This window comes from Lycorma delicatula, chromosome 7 (assembly GCF_047948215.1).
Source record: "Lycorma delicatula isolate Av1 chromosome 7, ASM4794821v1, whole genome shotgun sequence".
NCBI classification, from domain to species: domain Eukaryota; kingdom Metazoa; phylum Arthropoda; class Insecta; order Hemiptera; family Fulgoridae; genus Lycorma; species Lycorma delicatula.
This window is the reverse complement of record NC_134461.1, coordinates 103,597,429-103,619,419: the sequence shown is the minus strand read 5'-3', so window position 1 is coordinate 103,619,419 and position 21,991 is coordinate 103,597,429. Positions and strand designations below refer to the sequence as shown.

At 34.2% G+C, this 21,991-nt stretch overlaps 1 protein-coding gene across 3 annotated transcripts in view; it reads left to right on the top strand.

Moving 5' to 3' along the window:
- Gapvd1 (GTPase activating protein and VPS9 domains 1) overlaps positions 1-21,991 on the top strand; it is a 171,107-nt gene that overhangs the window by 28,482 nt on the left and 120,634 nt on the right. For all 3 annotated transcript variants that reach the window (XM_075370371.1, XM_075370370.1, XM_075370369.1), the window contains exon 3: positions 14,062-14,238. In XM_075370371.1, coding sequence (XP_075226486.1) covers positions 14,062-14,238 — 177 coding nt within the window. The remainder of the gene's footprint in view (positions 1-14,061; positions 14,239-21,991) is intronic.

The window sequence follows — 21,991 nt, the reverse complement described above, 5'->3', positions numbered from 1 at the left end:
TGTACTCTTGCGCCAATCCTTCCCGAAGACTGGTTCTGACAGTCATGCTCGCCCTCATCTTTCCGTCGGGCATACGCAGCAGCTCTTTGATAGTCGGTTCTGTCTCGAACGTCTCTATGTTCGTCCTTTGTTGTCGGCGGCGGTTCGGTTTCTTTGACCGCTGCTGGCGTTTCGATCCGGCGTCGAGCCATGTAGGAATTAAACCTCTTTGCTTTTTGCTTTCGTCTTAAACCGCTCATCTCGTCGTCGGCCATGTCAGGCGGCAGGAGCATTTCCAGTGGAAGCAAACCGGTACTATCCATTTTTTTATTTAACTCGCGAAATAACCATTTTTTTTATTTGCTACAAAAGATAAGATATGATTAAACACACACACACACACACATATTATTTAAAATTAAAACTATTATTTTTTCTTGGTAAACAGGAAAATAAAATTAGAACAATTATTTTTTCCTGCAAAACCGCGCGAAATAAACAACGTATTATTATTATGCGACGACGTTGTCAAATGTGTTTTCTTGGTAAACAGGAAAATAAAATTAAAACAATTATTTTTTTTCCTGCTATACAGGAAAATCGTTAAATAAACAACGTATTCTTATTATTATTATACGACGACATTGTCAGATACGCAGTGTTGCCAATTGCGGCGCTTTTGCGGTGTTGCCAGGTTTGGCAAACCTGCGGCGCGACCTTGTCCCAGAACCTGAGTGAACTTTTTCACCTAGTCCCAGAACCTGACTTAACCTTTTGGCATTGCCCCAGAACCTGACTTGACCTTGTCCCAGAACCTGACTTGACCTTTTGACCTTGCCCCAGAATCGGCGTGACCGTTTAACCTTGATCCCACTATCGGCTATTATTTCCTACTAACAGGCTTCAAAGCATTTGAAGCCTAATAAGCTCTTGGGTTTGATTTCCCACAAGTTTCTGACACTTTTCATTTTATGAAATTTCATCTGTTTCTATAAAAGGAGAGAGAGGAGGTACCTTATTTAATAATTTATGTTTTCTATTTGTTCAAACCTTAGGCTTCTTCACAAAGTAGACCATTTTTGAAAATCTTTTTATTTTTATATTTTTAAGAAATTCCTCTGTTTGTTCCATAGTAAACTTTTCCAATGTACCTTGATAGAAACTTTTTAAATAAAAAAAATACCCTAAATCTAGATAATTTGAAAGATGGTTTTCATTTTTTTTTTATAATCATTGCTTAATATTTGATTATTACGCCTAATGTTACATATAGCCCTTTGCTGTTCAGATATTCTAAATTTTCTCTCATAAAAATTCGAGGAAATTAATAGGTAAACTTGGATTAATTATTAAGTGAAAATAGAATACATATTTCCGTATAACGAAAACTTTTAGCAATCATCTGCCAAGGATCAGTCAACTGACCCTTGTCACTTGATCTAACTTACATAATAATTTTACTTTTATCCAAGACACTTTCTCGCCTTTGTGTTTTCCAAATGGCTTTTCGTATGGGCAGTTTTTTAAGGTAATTTAGAAACTACAAAATGTAAAATAAATTTATTATTATTGCTTTTAAATAAAACTGATAAAAAAATGAATTCTTTAAATTTTGAATATTTGAAGTCATATAATGTTAAATTTTGATTCAAAAAATAAAAAGAAATATGAGGGGTTTTTTCAAGGTCCATCGGTCACGAAACTAAAACCACAGTGAAAATTAAAAAAAAATTATTTTTAACAAGTACTTACATAGTTACGCTATTTCTCTACATAGTCGCCACTCCGATTTAGACATTTGTGGTAGCGTGGTACCAACTTTACGATACCCTCGTCATAGAACGGAGCCATGTTTTCAGCCATGTTTCTACGCTGGTCTGCAGCTCGATGTCTGTGTCAAAATGTTGTCCTCCTAGCCAGCGTTTCATGTGAGCAAAGAGGTAAAACTCGGATGGAGTTAAGTCCGGGCTGTATGGTGGGTGATCAAACACTTCCCAACGAAAACGCTGCACGAGCTTCTTTGTTACAGCTGCAGTGTGCGGCCGAGCATTATCATGGAGAAAGACAGTGCCTGATGACAACATTCCTCTCCGCTTATTCTGAATTGCCCTTTGTAGACGTTGAAGAGTCACGAAGTATGAGGCTGCAGTGATGATCGTGCCATGTTCCATGAATTCCACCAAGAGAACTCCATTCCGGTCCCAGAACACAGCAGCCATACACTTTCTGTTGGAGAAGGTTCGCTTGAACTTCTTTGATTTACTGGGAGAATGAGAATGCATCCACTGTTTGGATTATTCTTTTGTTTCTTCAGTTTCGAAATGGACCCATGTCTCGTCCCCTGTGACAATTTTGTTCAAAAAATCTTCTCCTTCATTGTGGTAGCGCTGGAGAAACGTTAGGGAGGCGTCCATTCTCATTGTTTTTTGATGGTCGGACAGCATCTTGGGAACCCATGTCGCACACAGTTTGCGCTACTGGTCTCTCACTCAATACAAAAATTGTGAACCGACGATTTTCTCGAATTGCCTCATCCATTCGCTCAACGAGATCATCGGTTGACACTTGCTTCCTTCCCTGACCGGCTGCATCATGAACATCTGTACGTCCTGCACCATTGTCGCACTTTGCTGTCACTCATTGAAGTTTCACCGAACACATTACTTTTTCGTCGATGAATTTCAGCCTGAAGAAATCGAATTACCGCACTCACTTCACACTTGGCGGGAGATGCTATTGTTGTAGACATGTTTACGTGCTAGCTGCGTGTTCAGAACTAAACGAAGTGACGCGGCGTGATTGAAGGCCATACTAGAGACGCTGCGCAACACATATGCGCAAGGTTCATCCGATTTTTGCGCGATCGATCGGACCTTGAAAAAAAATAACCTCATATATATATATTTACTACCAAGAATGTTTTTTTTTTAATTTGCTTTAAATATAAAGAATATATGCATGAAGTTATAAATAATAGTATTCAATTATCTATTTAGAGATCCTAAGTGTTGAAAGGTTTTTTTGGGTGTGGGTTTCTTTTAAAACGTGTTACCAAAATATAAATATTATTTAACAAAGGTAATAATATGTTAGGTGGATAAAGCTGAAAGAACGAAATTAGAAGACCAATTTAAATTTAAGGTTTTTCAGAATTATCAGGTAGTGAGGAATGCTGTTAACTAGAAAAATCCAGCAAGTACTGCATGCTTATTTAGGGAAATGATAATTAAGCTTGCTCCATTCAGTTGATTTATGCAGAGAGATTCCAAACTGTATTCATTAGCTTTTCAACCATATTTATCGATTTCAAAACCACAAAATTAATTTTATACAGAGTTTGTTGTTTCAGAATAAATTGTTAATATCTCAATTATTAACATAGCAAGTTGTAGACTGTTACACATTTATTTTGACTAATCTTCTGTATATCTTTATCAAAATATTTGTTATTCCATACACACCTTTTATACATTTCATCAATGTTCTGTTAGCTTCATCAACTCAGTTTGGTCTCTTTCTACTTGTCCAAAACTTGACATTAAAACTCAAATATCTCAACTTTGACAGTAGCTGAACAGTTCCATTGGCTATCTTTAATATAAGGTTAATCCTACTACTACTATTGCTGCTTGTATCACAAAATGTCTCACGATTGAAAGCGTTCATCAAACCTAAGTGAAAGATTTCAAAATCTTCACCTTATTTTATTCGAGGTTCACAGATATCTTTATTAACCAAATTATTTTAATTTAAATGCAACATGATTACATTACACATACATATTATGATTTATTTGTTTATTAGAAAGCGACGGGTTATTATATTCTAGCAAATATTACAAATTAATTAGAAGAAATAACAGCGGTACTGACTTACTGCTAGGATAGAAATTTGATTTTAAAATAGAATAAAAATAAACTAGAAATTAAATGCGTAGGAAATGAAATGAAATTGTTAAGTGTCACGTTAGAAGAATGTAGTTGTAGATAAGATATACAAATACCACCTTTTAGACTATAGCAGATTTTATAACTGCATAAGCTTGTTAAATAAGTTGTACAGCATATTACCTAATTCTTGTTATAAATTGTTGATGTGTGTAATTTCTTATGATGTAATATTTTGTTTCAATTAAATATTATGCTCTGAAAAACTTTATATTATTAATTTTTTGTTTCTTTCAAAATCTCCTTCAATCCAAATAAAATAAAAAATTAATTGTAAGTAATACAGCATTCTACAGAAGAAATTTTAATTTATAATCGGTATTAAAAAAATTAGTCATCTAATGAAGTGGTAGTGTGTAGTCTGGTATAGTTTTGCATTTTATTATATGCAAATTACTTTAACATATTTGTACTTTTATTTTGATCTAAAATTCAGTCCAGCATCAGCAAAGTTATTTGATGAGGATGCACACAAGTTCCCAAACATAACTTTTAAACTTTTAGGTAAAAGAGGCATACCAAATTGGGATTGTTTGTCTTTCTCATTAGTATCACAATCGGTAGCTGCTCTATACTAATTTAGCATAGTTGCTGATAATATGACGTATATTTAAGGAAGAAATTTGTCAAATGCTGTGTATAGAGTGTCCTATATCTGCTGTATGGAAGTAAAGCATGGACGATGAGGAAGAGGAAGGACCGGATTGAGGTTTTTGAGATATGGAGAAAATAAGGTGGATGGATAAAGTGAAAAATGGAAAAGTAATGAATAGGATTATAGAAGAAAGAGCAATTATGTGAAAAGTACACAAAAGGAAAGGAAATTTGTTATGCCATATAGTCAGAGGGAATTGAATCTTGATAATCGGATTGGAAGAAAGGACGGGAGGAAGAAGGATAAGTTAATTGTTAAGGTGAAGATTGAAAACTACAAGGGGATAAAAGAGAAGGCTGTGATAGGGATTGATGGGGGATAGCAGTGGTGTAATAGACCTGCTACTGGCAGAACATCAGATGATGGTGTTTATGATTGTACATATATATGGTATTGTTTGTCAAAAAATTTGTTGGCTATCACTAATGTTATTAAAAGACAGAATATGTTTATCCATTTGTTTTTACAAATAATCTAGACAAAACAGATTAGGTTTAGGTGACTTAATTTTTTAAGGAAATCATTAAAATCCATTGATCGATTAAGTTATTAACCTCATTTTTAATCGGTTTTAAAAGGCCATATGCATTTTTAAGGTAATGCACATTTAATGACATTGTTTTACTGTGTCGTTTTAGTAATTTTATTGCTTGAAACTAGTTGTACTGGAGTAAATTTTAAGTAAAAAGTAGAGTATTTGAAACTTAGCATATTACATGGTAATATAAGTTTTTTTCTTAAGGGTCATTTTCAAATTATGGGAAAGTATTAGTTTTTTGTCGTGAAATTAATTTTTTCAACCGAAAATTTGTATTTATTTTATATTTGGGAAACACTGGATTTAAGTTTGCGTGTTATGAGTTAAAAAATTAATATTTTTTAAACGTAGTTGTTATTTTTTTATTGAAATGCCCTAAAATCGTCAGTTCGGTAACTGTCTTCGTAAAGCTGTCGTGTGGTTCGGTAACTAATATATAACCGTAAAAAATAATTTATCGAACCAAAACTTCGTTATAATGTTCCCTAACCCTGTTATTATATTTCTATACAAGCATTGAAAGATTATATTTTATTTAACGTAACTGAGGTCGCGAAAATAATACGTCTCGGTTACGAATGTGGCCGGGGGAGAATTTAAAACTTCCCGCCCGGTAGAAAAAAATCGCGCAAAATTGGGTAGTAGAAGTATTTATTAAACAAGTGTGTGTTGTAGTCGGTGCTTTCTTGAACTTTTTTCGTTCATCGCAATAAACCAGGTAAGATATTAACCGTACATTGATTACTGAACAACTCGTTAACGTATACAGTTTAAACTTTATTATCATTAACTTTATTTTAAGGATAACGCTGGGCGCAGAAATATCAGTTAAACCTATCCTAACCTAAATTTACCTTCGTAAATGCCAGAAAAGACTACAGCGTAAAGAAGAAAAAGTTGAAAAGTTATTTTCTCCGTCACCTAATACAGAAATTAAAATACTGATCAGCGTAAAGAAGAAAAAGTTGAAAAGTTATTTTCTCCGTCACCTAATACAGAAATTAAAATACTGATCCGAAGAGAAAAGGTATCTCCCACTGTCAAGAAGAGGCTGTTTATTGAATTTGGTCTAGAAACGTAGCCTGAGCATAAAGTTCTAAAAATAAATCCAAAGGCTAAAGAGCGGCAGCTGGTTAAAAAAGGGATAGGGTCAAAAACATTATGAAAATACCACATTCAGAAGCATTTCACGAACATTGTTTCCTATAAATCAAACCGACTACTAAATGAAAACAAAAGAAATTTTGAATACAAACAGACGTATCATTCCGTAGTTGCGAAAGAAACTAGCCAACTTAATGATTTCTTCCAGGACGAAACAGTATCCCGAATCTGTTCGGGAAAGAAGGACGTTGTCAGGTGAAAAAGTGAGAGAAAACAAAGCAGAATACTTCTTGATTCAATGCAAAACCTTATACGGTCGTTATGTGAAAGAAACAAAATCAAGTATTTCATACACAAGTTTTACCCGAGTCGGAACATCTTGAATCACACCGTCAAATGCAAGGGACAAGAAGACCTGTGCCTGTATTAGGCAAAGTAATATGCAATTTTTAATCACTGCTTTAAAACAAATTAGAGTGATTAACAAAGGATGCATCAGCAACGTCTTAAACGCAGTTATGTGCTCAATATACAATGAAGCGTGCATAACGGGGAAGTGCCAAAATTATAAACAGAAATTATCAAATTTCAAAATGGGAGTTATTTTAAAATCCTACCAATGGAAAAGTGTTTCGAAGAAGAGAGTAATAAAAAATGAAGAAAAAATAGTAAAAAAGGTCGTAAAATTTAAAAAAAGTAGCACAGGTTTCGATGTGAAAATAATGCTCGACAAAATGATTGTTAACTTTAAAAAAAAAACGTTTATTTTATGTTACATCAAGCAAATGAACTAAAAAACAAAAAAAACCCTTAAAGAGGGCGAACTTGTTTTCATCATCGATTTTTCAGAAAACTATGTTGCTAAGTATTCGTCAGAAATACAATCCATGCACTTCGGTGCATCTCAGAAGCAAATATCACTCCATACTGGTGTAATTTATAGTTAAGAAGAAAATAAAATTATTAGTAAATCTTTTTGCTCAGTATCGGACCATCTTGATCATGCTTTTGCAATTTGCGCTCACATGAGCCCAATATTTCAAGATTCAGCGCGGTTATATCCCAAAACCCACAATATCCACGTGTTTTCTGAAGCCCGTCGGCACAATATCGTACAGTAAATTATTTGTTATAGTAGCAGTGTTTTAAGGAGATATATATTAATACATCTCCATAAAACACTGCTTCCTGGATTTTTCCCCTCATTAAAAAATGTGACTTGGAACTTTTCAGAGCCTGGCCCATGGATGAGGTGGGAGGTTCTCTTAAGCGAAGAGCTGATGAATACGTACGCTGTGGTCATGACGTCAAGTGTGCTGCGGATTTTGTTCATGCATTTCAGAATTATTTTAAGAGTAAAATACTTCTTGTGGAAATACCGAATAAAACTGTTGAAAGCATGAAAAATAAAATTCCAGAAAATATTCCTCCGAAAAAAAATTATGCAAATAAGCGGTGACCTTTTGTGGAGGCAGAATTTTGGGTGAAAGTTGTGTTTTGTTTGCTTTGTTAGTCGATACTGTGATCATTATGCTTCAACGCAAATATTTTATAATGATAAACTGGCTCATATTCCATAAAGTCGAATTCACGTTGATGATGTGTATACGTCGTCATCATCAGATGAGGAAAACATTGCCGAAAATCCTTCATGTTCTCAGTCTGAAGATGATAATAGTGATCGTAGTAGACCTTGTTCATTTTATTATAATAATTCTGACACGTCTGCAAACCACATGTTTCATCACACGCTTGGTGCACATGTACTCGTCAGATTCGAAAATTCGTCAAAAAAAATCCAGACTGCGTCAGTTCGTCGGTATGTGCCAGTTTCGTGGCTAACGATGAGTTGAAAGTTATGTTAATGCAAAATGTTTCTGCCGACAAAAAGCTCTTTGTGTGGACAAGCAAGATATTTCTTATGTTTCCACGGAACAGATTGTAGCGACACTTTCTATGCCCAGGATTATTTTAAAAGGAGATCGCGTGTTTTATAAATTGTCGCCGAATGGCTTCGACGACACGTAATTCATAACCTTGTGGTGTCCCTGAAAAGGACCGTTTTTTCGGCGTTAGCTCTGAGAAGAGCTGTCGGGTCCGGAAGATGGAATCCGGCGAAGAAGGGGAATTGCGGCTCATCCATTGAAGTCCGACCGGGCTTTCCTTCAGTGGCAGTAATGGCCCCCAGAGCCCCGCAGTGTCGGGTCGCCGTCAGCGTCGGTCGTCCTTCGCCGGCGCGGCCGAGGTGGCTCTCCCCGAGCTTTCCCACGCTGGGCCGGCTCCTGCTGCTGAGTCCGCCGGCCAGGGCGATTGAAGCCCGGCGAGCTGGAGCGGGAAGGTAGTGGTGGCGTCCAGCGGCTCCCTCGGCGGGGATGTTGACGATGAACTCATATGGTGGGGGTCAATGATGAACTTCATATTCGGAATGGAATGGAATGCAAAGTTGGCAGGAGTCTATTACTCCCTACTTTATCGCAGAGCCTGGACAGAGTCCCTTGCTGCTGGATCTTTCTAATCGGGCTTGTTTTTTTTAAAAGGTTATTTTTAATCTCGGATCTAATTTTTCAATTTTTGTCTATTATTATTTTTGTGAATTTAAGACGGATTTAATTGCATTCCAATCCGTTGTTGAACCAGCGTTATCAAACCCATTGCATGGGCCGACCGCGGAAGGCTAGGCTTATAAAGCCTGTCCTCCCGACGTAATTCCCCTTCAGACCGTCCACTGAAGTCCTTTCGGTGCTAACTCTTTAATAGGCTAGCAGGAATACGCCACAACGGGACACTAGCTAAAAAGGAGGGAGCAATGCGTCCCCTTTTCCGGAGGGGTCGCAATTGCTGGGTTATTTGGTCTGATTGTAAGTTTGAATTAGGAGAGGTTGTTAAGAAGCTCTTCATCCGCTTCTAGTATGGCTGCCCTTCAGGACGCATCTCTGCTGGGCTCTGTTCCGGACTCCAGTCCGTGATGTTGAGACGAGTGGCTGGTCTTCCTTCTTCTTCATCTTCTCCCTCTTCTTCTCCCGAAGACCTCTTCGTTCTTCTTTGGCCTGCACTTTCCAAGAATTGGTAGTAACCGAAGTTACATACCGTTAACCTTGTAATTCCCGAAGCCCCGAAGGGCTGAACGGGGGAAAGTGCAGGTTTCTTCGCTCTTCTGTGCTGTCAGTGGCTGCTGGGCAGGTGGCTGCTGGGCTGATGGCTGCTGGGCTCGTTCCCTCTTTCTTCTTTCTTGAAAGGAAAGGAAGGTAATAGGGAACTTACAAATGGTGGTGCCTATTCGCGATCGCGGTTTTGGGGTGGCGATTTTCTGGAAAGAAGTAAACAGTAATTATTCACTCCACGTAATTATTAACCTTCAGACACACGTGTGTCTGTGAAGGGGTTGGGGGGACCGCGTGGCCGCAGTGAAGAAACCATATGTTTTGTGGTGGCTGTTGGTATCTGCAACAGAAGAAGCAGAACACAAACACGAGAAAAAAAAAAAAAAAAAAAAAAAAAAAAAAAAAAAAAAATTCTTAATTATAACTTTTCTTTTCGGCTGGCAGGATGAGACGGCACGTCGAGTCGTTCCACATCCGCGTTTCTCCCGTTTCTGAAACAAGAGAAACAGAACAAAACACGCAAAAAAAAAAAAAAAAAAAAAAATTAAATTTAGACCGCGTTTTTGTTGTATGCGCGACTTACCGTATTTGAAGTCTTCAAAATATATAACTTGCGAAAAACTAATCACTCGCGACCCCGGAAACGCGTCTGACGCACTATTCCGTTTATGGCTCATGCGATATGGAGGCCCCTAAGCCTGGTTTGTCGATTTTCGGCTACCGCACCGCACCATCACGGTGGTTCGTCCAGTACGGCGTGAGGCCGCTTCCTTACACCTGTCGGAGTTGGGTCCTCTCTGCAGATGTCCCGAAGATGACTGTGTTCGGACACAGCCGCTCTCCCGAACAGTCTGCGCGCCTGCGCCACCCCCACCTCGGACACGGATTGAAATCTCGCATCAGATCGGAGAGTGGCGTTCCTGACGAACCACGGAGCTCCAAAGATCGTCCGCAACGCTATGTTTTGGACGGCCTCGATCTTCTTTTGAAGCGAGGAGCTCAACACTGCCCCCCATGCCGGGTAAGCATATGTTAGAATCGGCAGTACGTACAGCCGAAAAATGAGCAGCTTAGTTGCCAGTGGGTACGGGCTGGCACTGTTCAGCACTGGGTATAGCGAGGCTCTGGCGGCCTTAGCCCTTCGGGTCGCATAATTGACATGCTCGTCGAAGGTAAGCCGCCTGTCCAACACCACCCCCAGGTACTTAACTGTTTTCTCAAAAGGGATTTTCTCCCCTGAGATTTCCAGCTCTCTGGTCGGTTTTCGTGTCTTGCATGTGAACATCACGGCCACCGATTTTTCACCGTTGACCCTGATTCTCCACATGTCGAGCCACGGTTCCACTAAGTCCAGCTGCCTTTGGAGCCTCCGGACCGCGTAATCCACATTTGCGGATTCGTAGAAATATGCCGTGTCGTCTGCGTAAAGGGCCGTTTTGACCCCATCCGACAGCGGCATATCGTTCACGTACAAAGTGTACAAGAACGGGGAAAGTACTGCTCCTTGGGGAACCCCAGCGGCTATTTCTCTGGTAGAGGAAATCGTTTCCCCTACGCGCACGACAAAATGTCGGTCTAGTAGATATGACCGCATCAGTCTGACATAGCGGTACGGGATCGCCGATCGCGCTAGCTTATAAAGCAGCCCGCTATGCCAAACTTTGTCAAAGGCCTTGGCCACATCCAGAAAAACGGCTGCAGTCACCCGTTTCCTGTTCAGGCCTCCGACAAGGTCATCTATTATTTTTACCAGTTGGAGGGTAGTTGAGTGACCCTCCCTGAACCCAAATTGCTCGGGCCGCACTTCTCCCTCCATGTATCGCCTCAGTTTTTCGAGAAAAATCCTCTCGAACAACTTAGACAATACCGGTAACAGGGAGATTGGCCTATAATTCCGTGGGAAAAGTAAACTTTTCCCCGGTTTGGGTAAACATACGACTTTGGCCGTTTTCCAACAATTCGGGAAATATCCAACGTACAAAATGGACGTGAATATCACCGAAATTGCTGTAATCACGGAGGCCGGTATGTTCCGGAATGCACGGGCGCTGATCCCGTCGACACCCGGGGCCTTGTCGGGGCTTGTGGCCTTAATGGCTGCGGAAACTTCCGCTTCAGTGACTTGGTCAATCTCTAGAGGGGCGTCCTCCACCTGTGAGAAATAATCTACAAGAAAGGATTCCACCTCGGTTGTGTGCTCGTCGTTCGGGGAGGGAGGGGGGTTTGGAGTGAACTGCTCCTCCAAGGTATCGGCGAATACCTCGGCCCTCTCCGCCTCCGAGTATGCAAGAAAACCTCGCTGCCCCACAACCGGATGGCGAGGCTTCTTCCCTTCTCGCAGTCTCCTGTTCAACCTGAACACCGAGGAGATGTCGTCAGAGACCGAGGCGAGGTATTCGTTCCACGAATCCTCTCGATGGCTTTTTAGCAGTTGTTTTACCCTGTCCGTTTGATTATAAAAGGCCCGCTTATCAGCGGGGGACAGGGTGATTCGATATCTCCTCCTCAATCGTCGTTTCTCCGTTATGGCTTCGGAGATATGAGGAGGGAGGTCGTTTCGAACAACTGCTCGAGTCTTGGCCGATGAGCTGCCTGCCAGGGCCTCGGTCATTGACGACGTGACGCGCCCGACAGTGTCAACTTCATATTCACTCTCGTGCACGCTCTTTTATTGGGGCTTGAGACTCGTGGGGCTGTAGCGCCGCTATGGTGGGAGAACTGCGTGGTAGTGATGCTTGTATCAGCGCGTCCATGTACTGTGCGCAGGCTCGCATCTGATTTGCGATTGTGTTCGCCCGCCGATATTAAATTAGACATACTGGTAACAAAATTCAAAAAACCAATAAATTTGTTCTGATGGAGCAATATGTTATTGCCGTATCTTTTTTCATAGATTATTTTTGTTATTTAATATTGTATTATTTTTTCATTTGTCACAAAAATGTGTTTAGAAAACGAATTTCAGTGTATTTTGAAGCTTAGTATGTATCTTAATTTAGTTACCTAGTTAATTGTTGCATTTTATTTTATTATATTGATGTTTTTTTTTTAAATATTGTTTCTCTAGATATATTTTTTTTTATTTAACTGAAACGTTTATTTAATTTCATTTGTATTACCAAAAATGTAATGCTATTCTTATTTATATTTCATTAAAAAAGTCTGATCAAGTATTGTGAAATTTGTTGATCGTAATGTGCTTTTTCTTTTTAAATTTTATATTTGATATGTTTTAAGTTATTGATTTTGAATGATAAGTATTATTTCTAGGCGTATGATATTGTATTTAAGCGTGTATTATGAAAAATTATTCTGTTAATTCGCTTATTGTACCTTGTAGTCGAAATATTTTATTTTATAGACTGTTTTAAAAATGTTCACTGATTTGTCTTAGTTTAGCAGTTAGTCTATGTTAATATATAGTTTATGTTATCCTATTTCATTGTACTTATTCACATTTTTATAAGTTTTTATGTATTTTTTGTTTATTATATTCCAAATATCTCGTTTTATTTTATTATTTTCTCCAACTTCCACATCTTATTGTCAGTCCGGTAACAGGAATGTCAGATTAGTAGCGTTACGTAAGTTCGGTAACTCGTCTCAAACTGCAATTTCTCGTTAAAGATATAATAATTAATCTGCAGTAAAATCATGAAATTTATCACTTGAATACAGTTTTTGAAAATCAATCAAATTTTATTTAAAATCTGTGCTCTCGCTCCGTATTTTTCGAATATTATGTATTTAACAACTCACAAAATGATAAAAGTAAAACTTTTTGTCATTTAATCAAAACAATGCTGTAAAAAATTCTAAACAATGTTTTATGTAAAATTAATAATTTAATTGTATATAATAAAATTGTTTTTTCTATTTACCATATTTCCTGTCACTTATTATGTCACAAAAATTGTTACTGAAATGATACATTTTGTATAGTCCACAACAAGAGAGATTGATTATAAAAATGCCAAAAAATAATTTTTTTAGCTGTGCTACTTGTGGTGTCTGATTTTATTGTACTGTTCTATAATTATTAATTAATTTTAAAATAAATTATATTTTGACTTTAAACATTGTATTTTTATTAATATCCCTCAATCTGAAAATGACCCTTAACACATCTCTTTCATACACTATTAATTTAGAATTAAAATGATTATTATAGTTGAACTGTGTATCATAACCATAAATGGACAAAAATGAAATTTTTCAGTAATTTAACATTTTTAAAAATCCTGGTCTAATTCACTAAAAAAAGTGTAAATATCATTTGGAAAAACTATTCGTTAAATCTAATTATGGGCTTTATAGTGAATAATATTATGTATATGTTTACATTTAATAATTGTTTTAAAAAAATCATAAATTGTAGTGATTATAAACCACTGAATTGTATTCAAACATTCACAGTTTATTACTCTTGAATTAATTATTCACATCAGAAAATATTTAACTACTACTTCAGAGCTTCCCGTAAGATCACTTCTAAATGACATTTGTTTCAGTTGTATTACACAACTGATTTGTGTTATATAAATGACAGTTCAGTGTATTATACAGCTTAACTCATATTTGTGTTCATTATTACATATAGTGAATTCAGGATTAGTATGGTGATCATAATTTCCATTTTTCAGATTTTTGTAATTATTACATTATAATTGGTTGATTGGGTGTATTATTATTTAATATGTATCTTTATTTATAATTTTAATTTTATTTTATCTATAGGTAGTACTTGCATCTTCTCGTTTAGCACAATCAGCATGGGTTACATCACAGCATCGTGTTAATTTAAATCGCCTTATATTATCACGACCAGATTGTTCTCCAGCTATGTGTTGTCAACGTGCTGATTCACTTGAATTAACTGAATTTATCGATTCATACAAAGTACTAGGATATCAGGTAATTTGTACTGTATAAGCTTACTTTAATTATGCTCTTGAAAATAACTAGAAAAACACTTTTTATTTTAAATTAACTGAAGAATGGTTTTGTAACTCACTTTAAAAGTGAAAAGCAAGAATTAATAGGATGAAAAAGTACTGGCAATCAAGAAAACTTAAAAATCCCAAAGCTAAGAAACAAATCAAAGACAAGAATAAATTACTACAGTGGTTCAATGAGGCCGTAAATAAGCAAAACAAAAAGTATATATATATATATATATTACACAATAACTATAAAAAAATTAATTATGTAAGTACTTCAGTTAACCTTCATGTAGAATATATACTATGTTATTGTTATTTTGAAAACCTGTCAATGCTGTCTACATTCTTAAACTGAAGTATTTTTTTATTTTATATTGTCATTCAAAATATTGATATCGTATGATTAGTATTCATATCTTTCAGTTATATGTTAATGTCAGATGTAATTTCTAATGTTCTATAAATTTTTGTTAATTAGTAATAAAAATTTGGATTACAACTTCTCTTTAAGCTTCTGAAAATTTGTAACATCATTTTAAATATTTTTTAATTAAAAAAATTATAAATTAAAAAAAAAAATAATGTTCAGTTTATTTTTTTAATATATGTAAAATTAAATAATTTTTGTTGATTTATCCTAGTTTCATTAAAAAAAAAAAAAAAAAAAAAAAAAAAAAAAAAAAATAATATATATATATAATTATTGAATATGAGATATTCAGATTGCTTGAATTGAAACTCCAACATCCTGTTAGGCCTATTAACAATTAGGCTACTATAGAGGAGGATATTAATTCATGCTTCTCATCATTTGAGAATCTACTGGTGTGAAGGGGAAGCCATACAATATTTTATAATGTTGGGTTGAGTTATATTTTGTATTTACTATTTGGTTATTTAAGAATGTGTGTATTTTATATTTTTTTCTATTCAGTCTTAATTCATTCAATTCACTTCTTTATGTATTTTGATTCTACTCTAGTCCTTATACCTTAATGTATTTTTGCTGCATTCTAATTATTGAGTAGATGATACGTTATATATTATAATGTGTAATATAAAGTTTATTCTAATAAACTTTATTATGTCATTTTAATAAAATATAGATTAAACATAATTCCCAAATATCCTAGGATAATTATAAAAAACTCCCAATTTAATAAAAATATATTCAAAACAAAAGAATTTGCAGAAAGATTTAGGATAAAACAGGAAATTAAACAGGGTTATTATAAAAGGAATTGTAAAAACATTAAATTATATAATACACACCCTCATTTGTTAAAAATGTTAGGACAGGTGATCTCTGAGTACATACTTAATTTTATTAAAATTAATGTTGAAAATCGTAAACATGAAAGAATCTAAACATATAAAAATTGGTAATTTGATTAAGATAAGAAATAATAACAACAAAAGTAATAATAATAATAATAAAATAAATCCGCCCGATAACAAGTTTCAAAAAATATTGTTGTGAATAAAAATGGTGCTTCAGGTTTTATTCATACACAAGAAAAAAAAATACTAACACTAATAATGAGTTTTTAAATTTGACAAATGTTAACTTTAGTGATAATGCACAATCTGTTGTTGCTAATGCTTTTAAATTTAATCTATTTGATAACAACAAGAATAATATTATCAAAAAACATAATAGTTGATTCCGAAATAAATACTAACAAAATAAATCCTTCTGATAAAGAACAGTTACGCAATATTATTAATAGCAATATCCATAGAATTAAAGGTATAAATTTTAATAAGAAACCACTTTTTAATTTAAAAAAATTCTTAACTTAAAGAATAAATTAATTGAAAATAATTTTATTATATTAAAATCTGGTAAAACTAATACACTTGTTATTATGTACACTGAAAAATGTAATATTTTAATGAAACAATATATAATCAAAAATAAGTTTAAAGAAATAAAAGACCTACTAATAAATTTTTGAAAATAATAAAAAGTCTAATAGCAAAATATCAAACTGTTTTTAATTTTAACAATTTAAGATACCATACTAGATTATACCCTTTTGAACTGGTCGCTCAATAATTAACAGGACTCCCAAAAATATATGAACCCGGCATCCCAATGCGACCTTTGATTGATTTTACATCTGCACCATCTTATACCATTCCAAAATAATAGAAAGAATTTTTAGGATAAAAATGAATTTACATTTTATTTATAACATAAAAAATGGATATGAATTTGTAAATAAATAAAAAACTTAACAGTTGGCAAAAACACTAAGAAGTAAAATGTATCCTAGCATACCTATTGGTAAAACAATTTGTATAATAAAAAATAAATAATTATGAAGACCCTAAATTTATTGATAACATCATCACTATTATAAGAAATGTCAACAAAATTACTTTGAATTTAACAAGTGTTATACACAAGAAAATTGATTGCCTATGGGATTTCCTTTGTTAGCTATCATGTCAGAGATATACTTATAAGATTTTGAGAATAAAATAGTTTACGGTATTATTTGCACGCATAAAGTTTTATTACCGACTTGTTATGTTAACGATGTTTTTGTCGTTTATGATCCAGTTATGAACAATGAACACCTCATAATTTTACATAAACTTAACTCATATTATAACGATTTAAAATTGTCTTATATGAAGTAGATATAAACAGAACAATACATTTTCTAGATGTTTGCATTTAAATTAACAAAAATAATCAAATTGTAACTTTGGTATACAGGAAACCTATAGCCAAAAAAGTAACAATTCATAGAAAATCAAATCATCCTTGGTCTCATAAAATATATATATATATATACAAATATGATTAATAGAGCTATCCATTATACACAAAATAATAAAGAAAAAGTCATGAGTACAGATGAGATATACATTGAGTATATCCAATTAGTGTATGTCCTCATCATATACTCTTGTATATGATCACAATTTTAATCTTTTAATTGTTTAATATGTAATTTTCTAAATATCATATGACTGATGATGTGAGATTCTGCAAAAATACTAATGTGAAAAATTATTAATATACAAATAAGGTAAGAGTTGTCTTATATCTGTACTTGATTGGATTAATGTGATATCGGTGTTTAAAATTTATTTAAAAATAATTTAGTGAAGCTGATAATTAGTTTTCATTTCAGTCGAAAAATAAATAATACTGTTGAGGAAAATTTATATGAATTATGTATAAGTATTTTTAAAAAAATAAATAAACAAAGTAATATAGTATATGTTTTTTTAATCAGTGGTAACTTAGTTGAAATTTCCACTACAGAATTTATCAGATAATTTAATTGTATGCTTTATACCACCCATTAATTTACTTAATACAAAACTTTTATATCAAACAACTTATATCAATTTTTCAATACAGGCACATAAGGTTGGAACAACTTTTATTATTGGACCCATGAGTAAGGAAAATATATATATATATATATATATTTCAACTTCAATTATTAGAATTGAATTAACTTAGAAAAATATATCAAGTAGAAAATATTGCCAAATAAAATAAACAATTCCATGTATAATTATTCCATGTGTAAAATTATGACTCTTTTAATTAGTTGAGTTATAAGTGGGTGTTATGAGGTGGAGTTTATTGTATTTCAAAAACATATTATTTAACATGTTCAGTGTTGTCACCATGTTACACACCATCAAAGATTTTGGCACAATATGTTTACACAAAGATTCTGATAGAAACCTATTGATAGTTTAGGTAGATTTTAATTAAAATCTTTATTTATTTATTTATTTAGTCTGTTGAAGTCATGCTGCCTTACTTATCTGGATTAAGGTTTAAGTTTGTGGAACCAGAGCTAAGAGCAGCATTCTAATGGCTATCTATCTCTAACATATTGATTAAGATTGTTTTAAGTTATTGTGTCATGTGCTTAAATCTGCTGGGTAATAGCGGTAAGAAGTAAGAAACATTTTTGAAAATGATTTTGGGAAAAACAAGTTAGGCTGGTAGTTTTGTAAACTATTGTTGATTAAATTATTTGTCAGTTATATTCTGCACTGATAAGTTATTTCATCAATGTATATTGTATTTTCATTGATTCATTTTTAAGATATCAAGGATAGATTGCTCTTGCAGTTATTTCAATTGCAGTTAATTCTAGAATTTTATATTATTGATTTTTATTACTATTTATGTTTATTATTATTATTATGCTTTTATGGCCATCATGGGACCACTTAAGTCAATTTTAGTTGGATCTTTTCGGAGAAAAGCGTGTTATTTTACTCTTCTGAGCTGCCCAGTATTTCTTCATCCGTTCAGATCTTGCTTTCTTTTCTTCATCCGTAAACACCCTCTTCGTTGTATTTTGTCGTTTGTCTGTCTTTTGTTTAAATCTAATGCTTTTGTCTTTTAGCTTTGTAATTTTTCCAGTTTTATTCTGTAGGGCGGTCAGGGAAATTCCCAATTCTTTCATATCTTCTCTAATTTCTTTGATCCATCCTACTTCTAGCTTTTGGAACCAGAGCTTTTCAATGATATTTCTTGACAGTCTTGTTTCCGGTGTCCTTATGAGATGACCAAAGAAAGAGATTCTTTTTTTCCACATAGTATCAGTAACAGGCTCTATTTCTCGATACACCACCTCATTTGGCACAATCCACCATTGGCCTTCTTTTTGGTATTTTTTATTGATACACGTTCTGACAATTCTCCTCTCTATTTTCAGAATTTTTTCAATTCGGTTTTTCTGAGTGATTTTGAAAAGGGTCTCGCTTCCGTAGGTGACTTCTGGCTGTACTACAGTTTTATAATGTTTAAGTTTTGTTTTAGCAGAAAGGCATTTTTTGTTATATGTTGACCAAGTTAATTTTTGGGATTTAATCATTTTATTTGTCCTGTTTTGCCATGTCACTTTTTCATTTAAATTATAAGTTATTATTTCCCCTAGATATTTAAATTGTTTTACTATTTTAATTTTCTGATTGTTTACCGTAATGTGCTCTATTACCAGAGGATCTATAGCCATCAGTTCAATTTTTTCCAATGAGATATGAAGCCCTATCTTTTGTGCTAGGATTTGAAGGCTCATGATTTGTGTTTTGGCTTCTTGAATATTATTTGCTAAAAGAGCGAGGTCATCTGCAAATCCTAGGCAATTTAGTGTGATGGAGTTTTTCTTAGTACCCATTTTTATATTTTTGGGATTTATTTCATACCATTTTCTCATGACAAATTCGAGGGCGCAGTTAAAAAGGAGTGTTGAGAGGCCATCTCCTTGCCTCAATCCAGTTTTTATGTAGAAGGGTTGAGAGAGTTCACCTCTGAATTTCACTCTGGACTGGGTATTGGTTAAAGTTAATTTTATCATGTTTACGAGTTTAGGGTGAAGGCCCAGGTTTCTCAGAATATTCAGCATGGATGGTCGATGTATACAATCATAGGTCCTTTTAAAATCGACGAAGGTGATTATTGGTTGTTTTTTCCGTCTTTTGTATAAGTCCATCATAAGTTTTAGGGATATTTTTTGCTCCAGGCAACCTCTCCATGGCCTAAATCCCCCTTGGTATTCCCCAAGTTCCAGTTCAAGTTGGTCTTTGCATCGGTTGTATATGATTCTCGACAGGATTTTGTATGTGCAATCCAGGAGAGATATGCCTCTGTAGTTTTCCGGATTAGTTTTATCCCCTTTTTTATGTAATGGATGAATGAGGGCTGTGGTCCAGTGTTCTGGAAGTTTTTCTTCGTTCCATATTTTCACGAGGCATAGATGTAGGGAAGTTTTGACTAAATAAACTGATGAGTGTTTCCAGAGTTCTGCGAAAAGCTGGTCTTCTCCACTTGCTTTGTAGTTTTTTATTTCATTTAAGGCTGCGAGAACTTCTTGAATTGTTGGCGGGTTGATATTTACCGGCGAAGTTTTAACTGGAGTTTCAGTGTCAATCTCAAAAAGCTCTGAGGAGTCGTCACAGTTGAGGAGTCTATTGAAGGTTTCTGCCAAAATTTCAGCATTTTCTTTGTTGGTGTGGGCCATATTTCCTTTTTTTTCCTCTCAGCATAAGGGTGGGTGGTTCATATCTTTGAAGAGCCTGACCAAAAATTTTATAATAGTCTCGGGAGTTAGTTTTCTTGGAACTTTCTTCTATTTGCTGAATCAAGTTTTTTTGGGCTTGTCGTTTGGATCCTCTTATAATTTTCTGAGTTATTTTCCTTTGTTTGATGAATTCATGGTTAGATTCTTCAGTTTTCTGGGTTTGGTGGTTGATCCAAGCCCGGTGTCGGTCTTTGAATGCTTTGTCACATTCTTCATTCCACCATTGGTGTTTTTTTCTTGGGTTTATAGGGGCTAGTTCTTCAGCTATTTCTTTCAGTTGGGATGTCAGTTCTTTTAAATTATTAGTTAATTTGATTTTTTTTGTTGTTTCTTCAAAGATGGCATTGTTTATTAATTTATGTGGATCATAAGCTCTTTTGTTTTTAGGTTGGGATTTTCTCTTTTTATGCGGGGTGAATTTTATTTTAACTTTAATTAAGTAATGGTCCGATCCAGTATCTGTTCCTCTCAAAACTTTTACATTATAAATCTCCTTGTGATAATTCCGGTCCATGCAAACATGATTGAGTTGCCATTCCCCTTTTTTCCAATCTGGGTGTTTCCAAGTCTTCAATTTGTTTGGTTTTCTCATAAAATAGGTGGATTTTGAGATCATATTATGGTTTCTGCAAAATTCGACAAGTCTTTGGCCGTTCTTGTTAGTTTTCTTCTGGGCAGGCCATTTTCCGATAATATCACGATATCTTCGTTCTTTACCAAGTTGGGCATTAAAGTCCCCTATTAAAATCTTGGTGTAGGTCTTATTTATGTTGTTTGCAGTTTGGTCAAGAAGTTCCCAGAATTTGTCCATCTCTTCTCTATTTTTTTTGTGGGAGCATGGACATTTATTATGGTGTAGAATTTATTGACTGATTTTAGGGTTAAGGTTGAAATCCTGGGGGAGTAAGACTTAAATTCTACGACTGAGTCAATTATTTTAAGATTGATTGCAAATCCTGTTCCGAACTGTGGGCAATTCTTCATCACACGTTTCCCGGGGATTCCTTTGTAGATTCTGTAACCCTGAGATTCAAACGGCTCTCGATCGGTGTTTCTCATTTCTTGAAGTTCTGCGATTAGGATTTTTTGTTTGTCCATTATGTCTGTTAGAGTTTTTAGTTTGCCGGGTTGAATTAGAGAATTAATGTTGTGATTCCGGAATCATTTCGTCCTTATGTTTATTATTTTATATATCTATTAATTTATTTTTATTTTATTAATAACTTATTCTGATAATCTGTTTCTAGGATTTTGATGATTTAATTCATATTGATAGCTATTTAGTTATTGTAGCATTCGTATTTATAATTAATCAACTTTTAGATGTCAATTTACATAATATTTAGATTAGTGTTATTGGGAGTTTTCTTTCATTTTATATGAAGTCAGTTGTGAATTTTTATTTAAATATTTACATGTATTTATAATGTAATTTTTAAATTTATGTAGTGAATAATTTTTTAAAAATTGTGTTTATTTTTTATTAAGTGTTATGGTTTTGCCGATTGCTTTTATTGTCTGAAAATCTATTAATAATAGTGATTTTTTTAATCAGTATTTTTCATCTTAAATTTATTTTCTTTTTACATGCTTTCCTTTAACAGAGTGGTTTCACTGTGTCCTCAGAAATTGCAACCTTAATTAAACTCATTT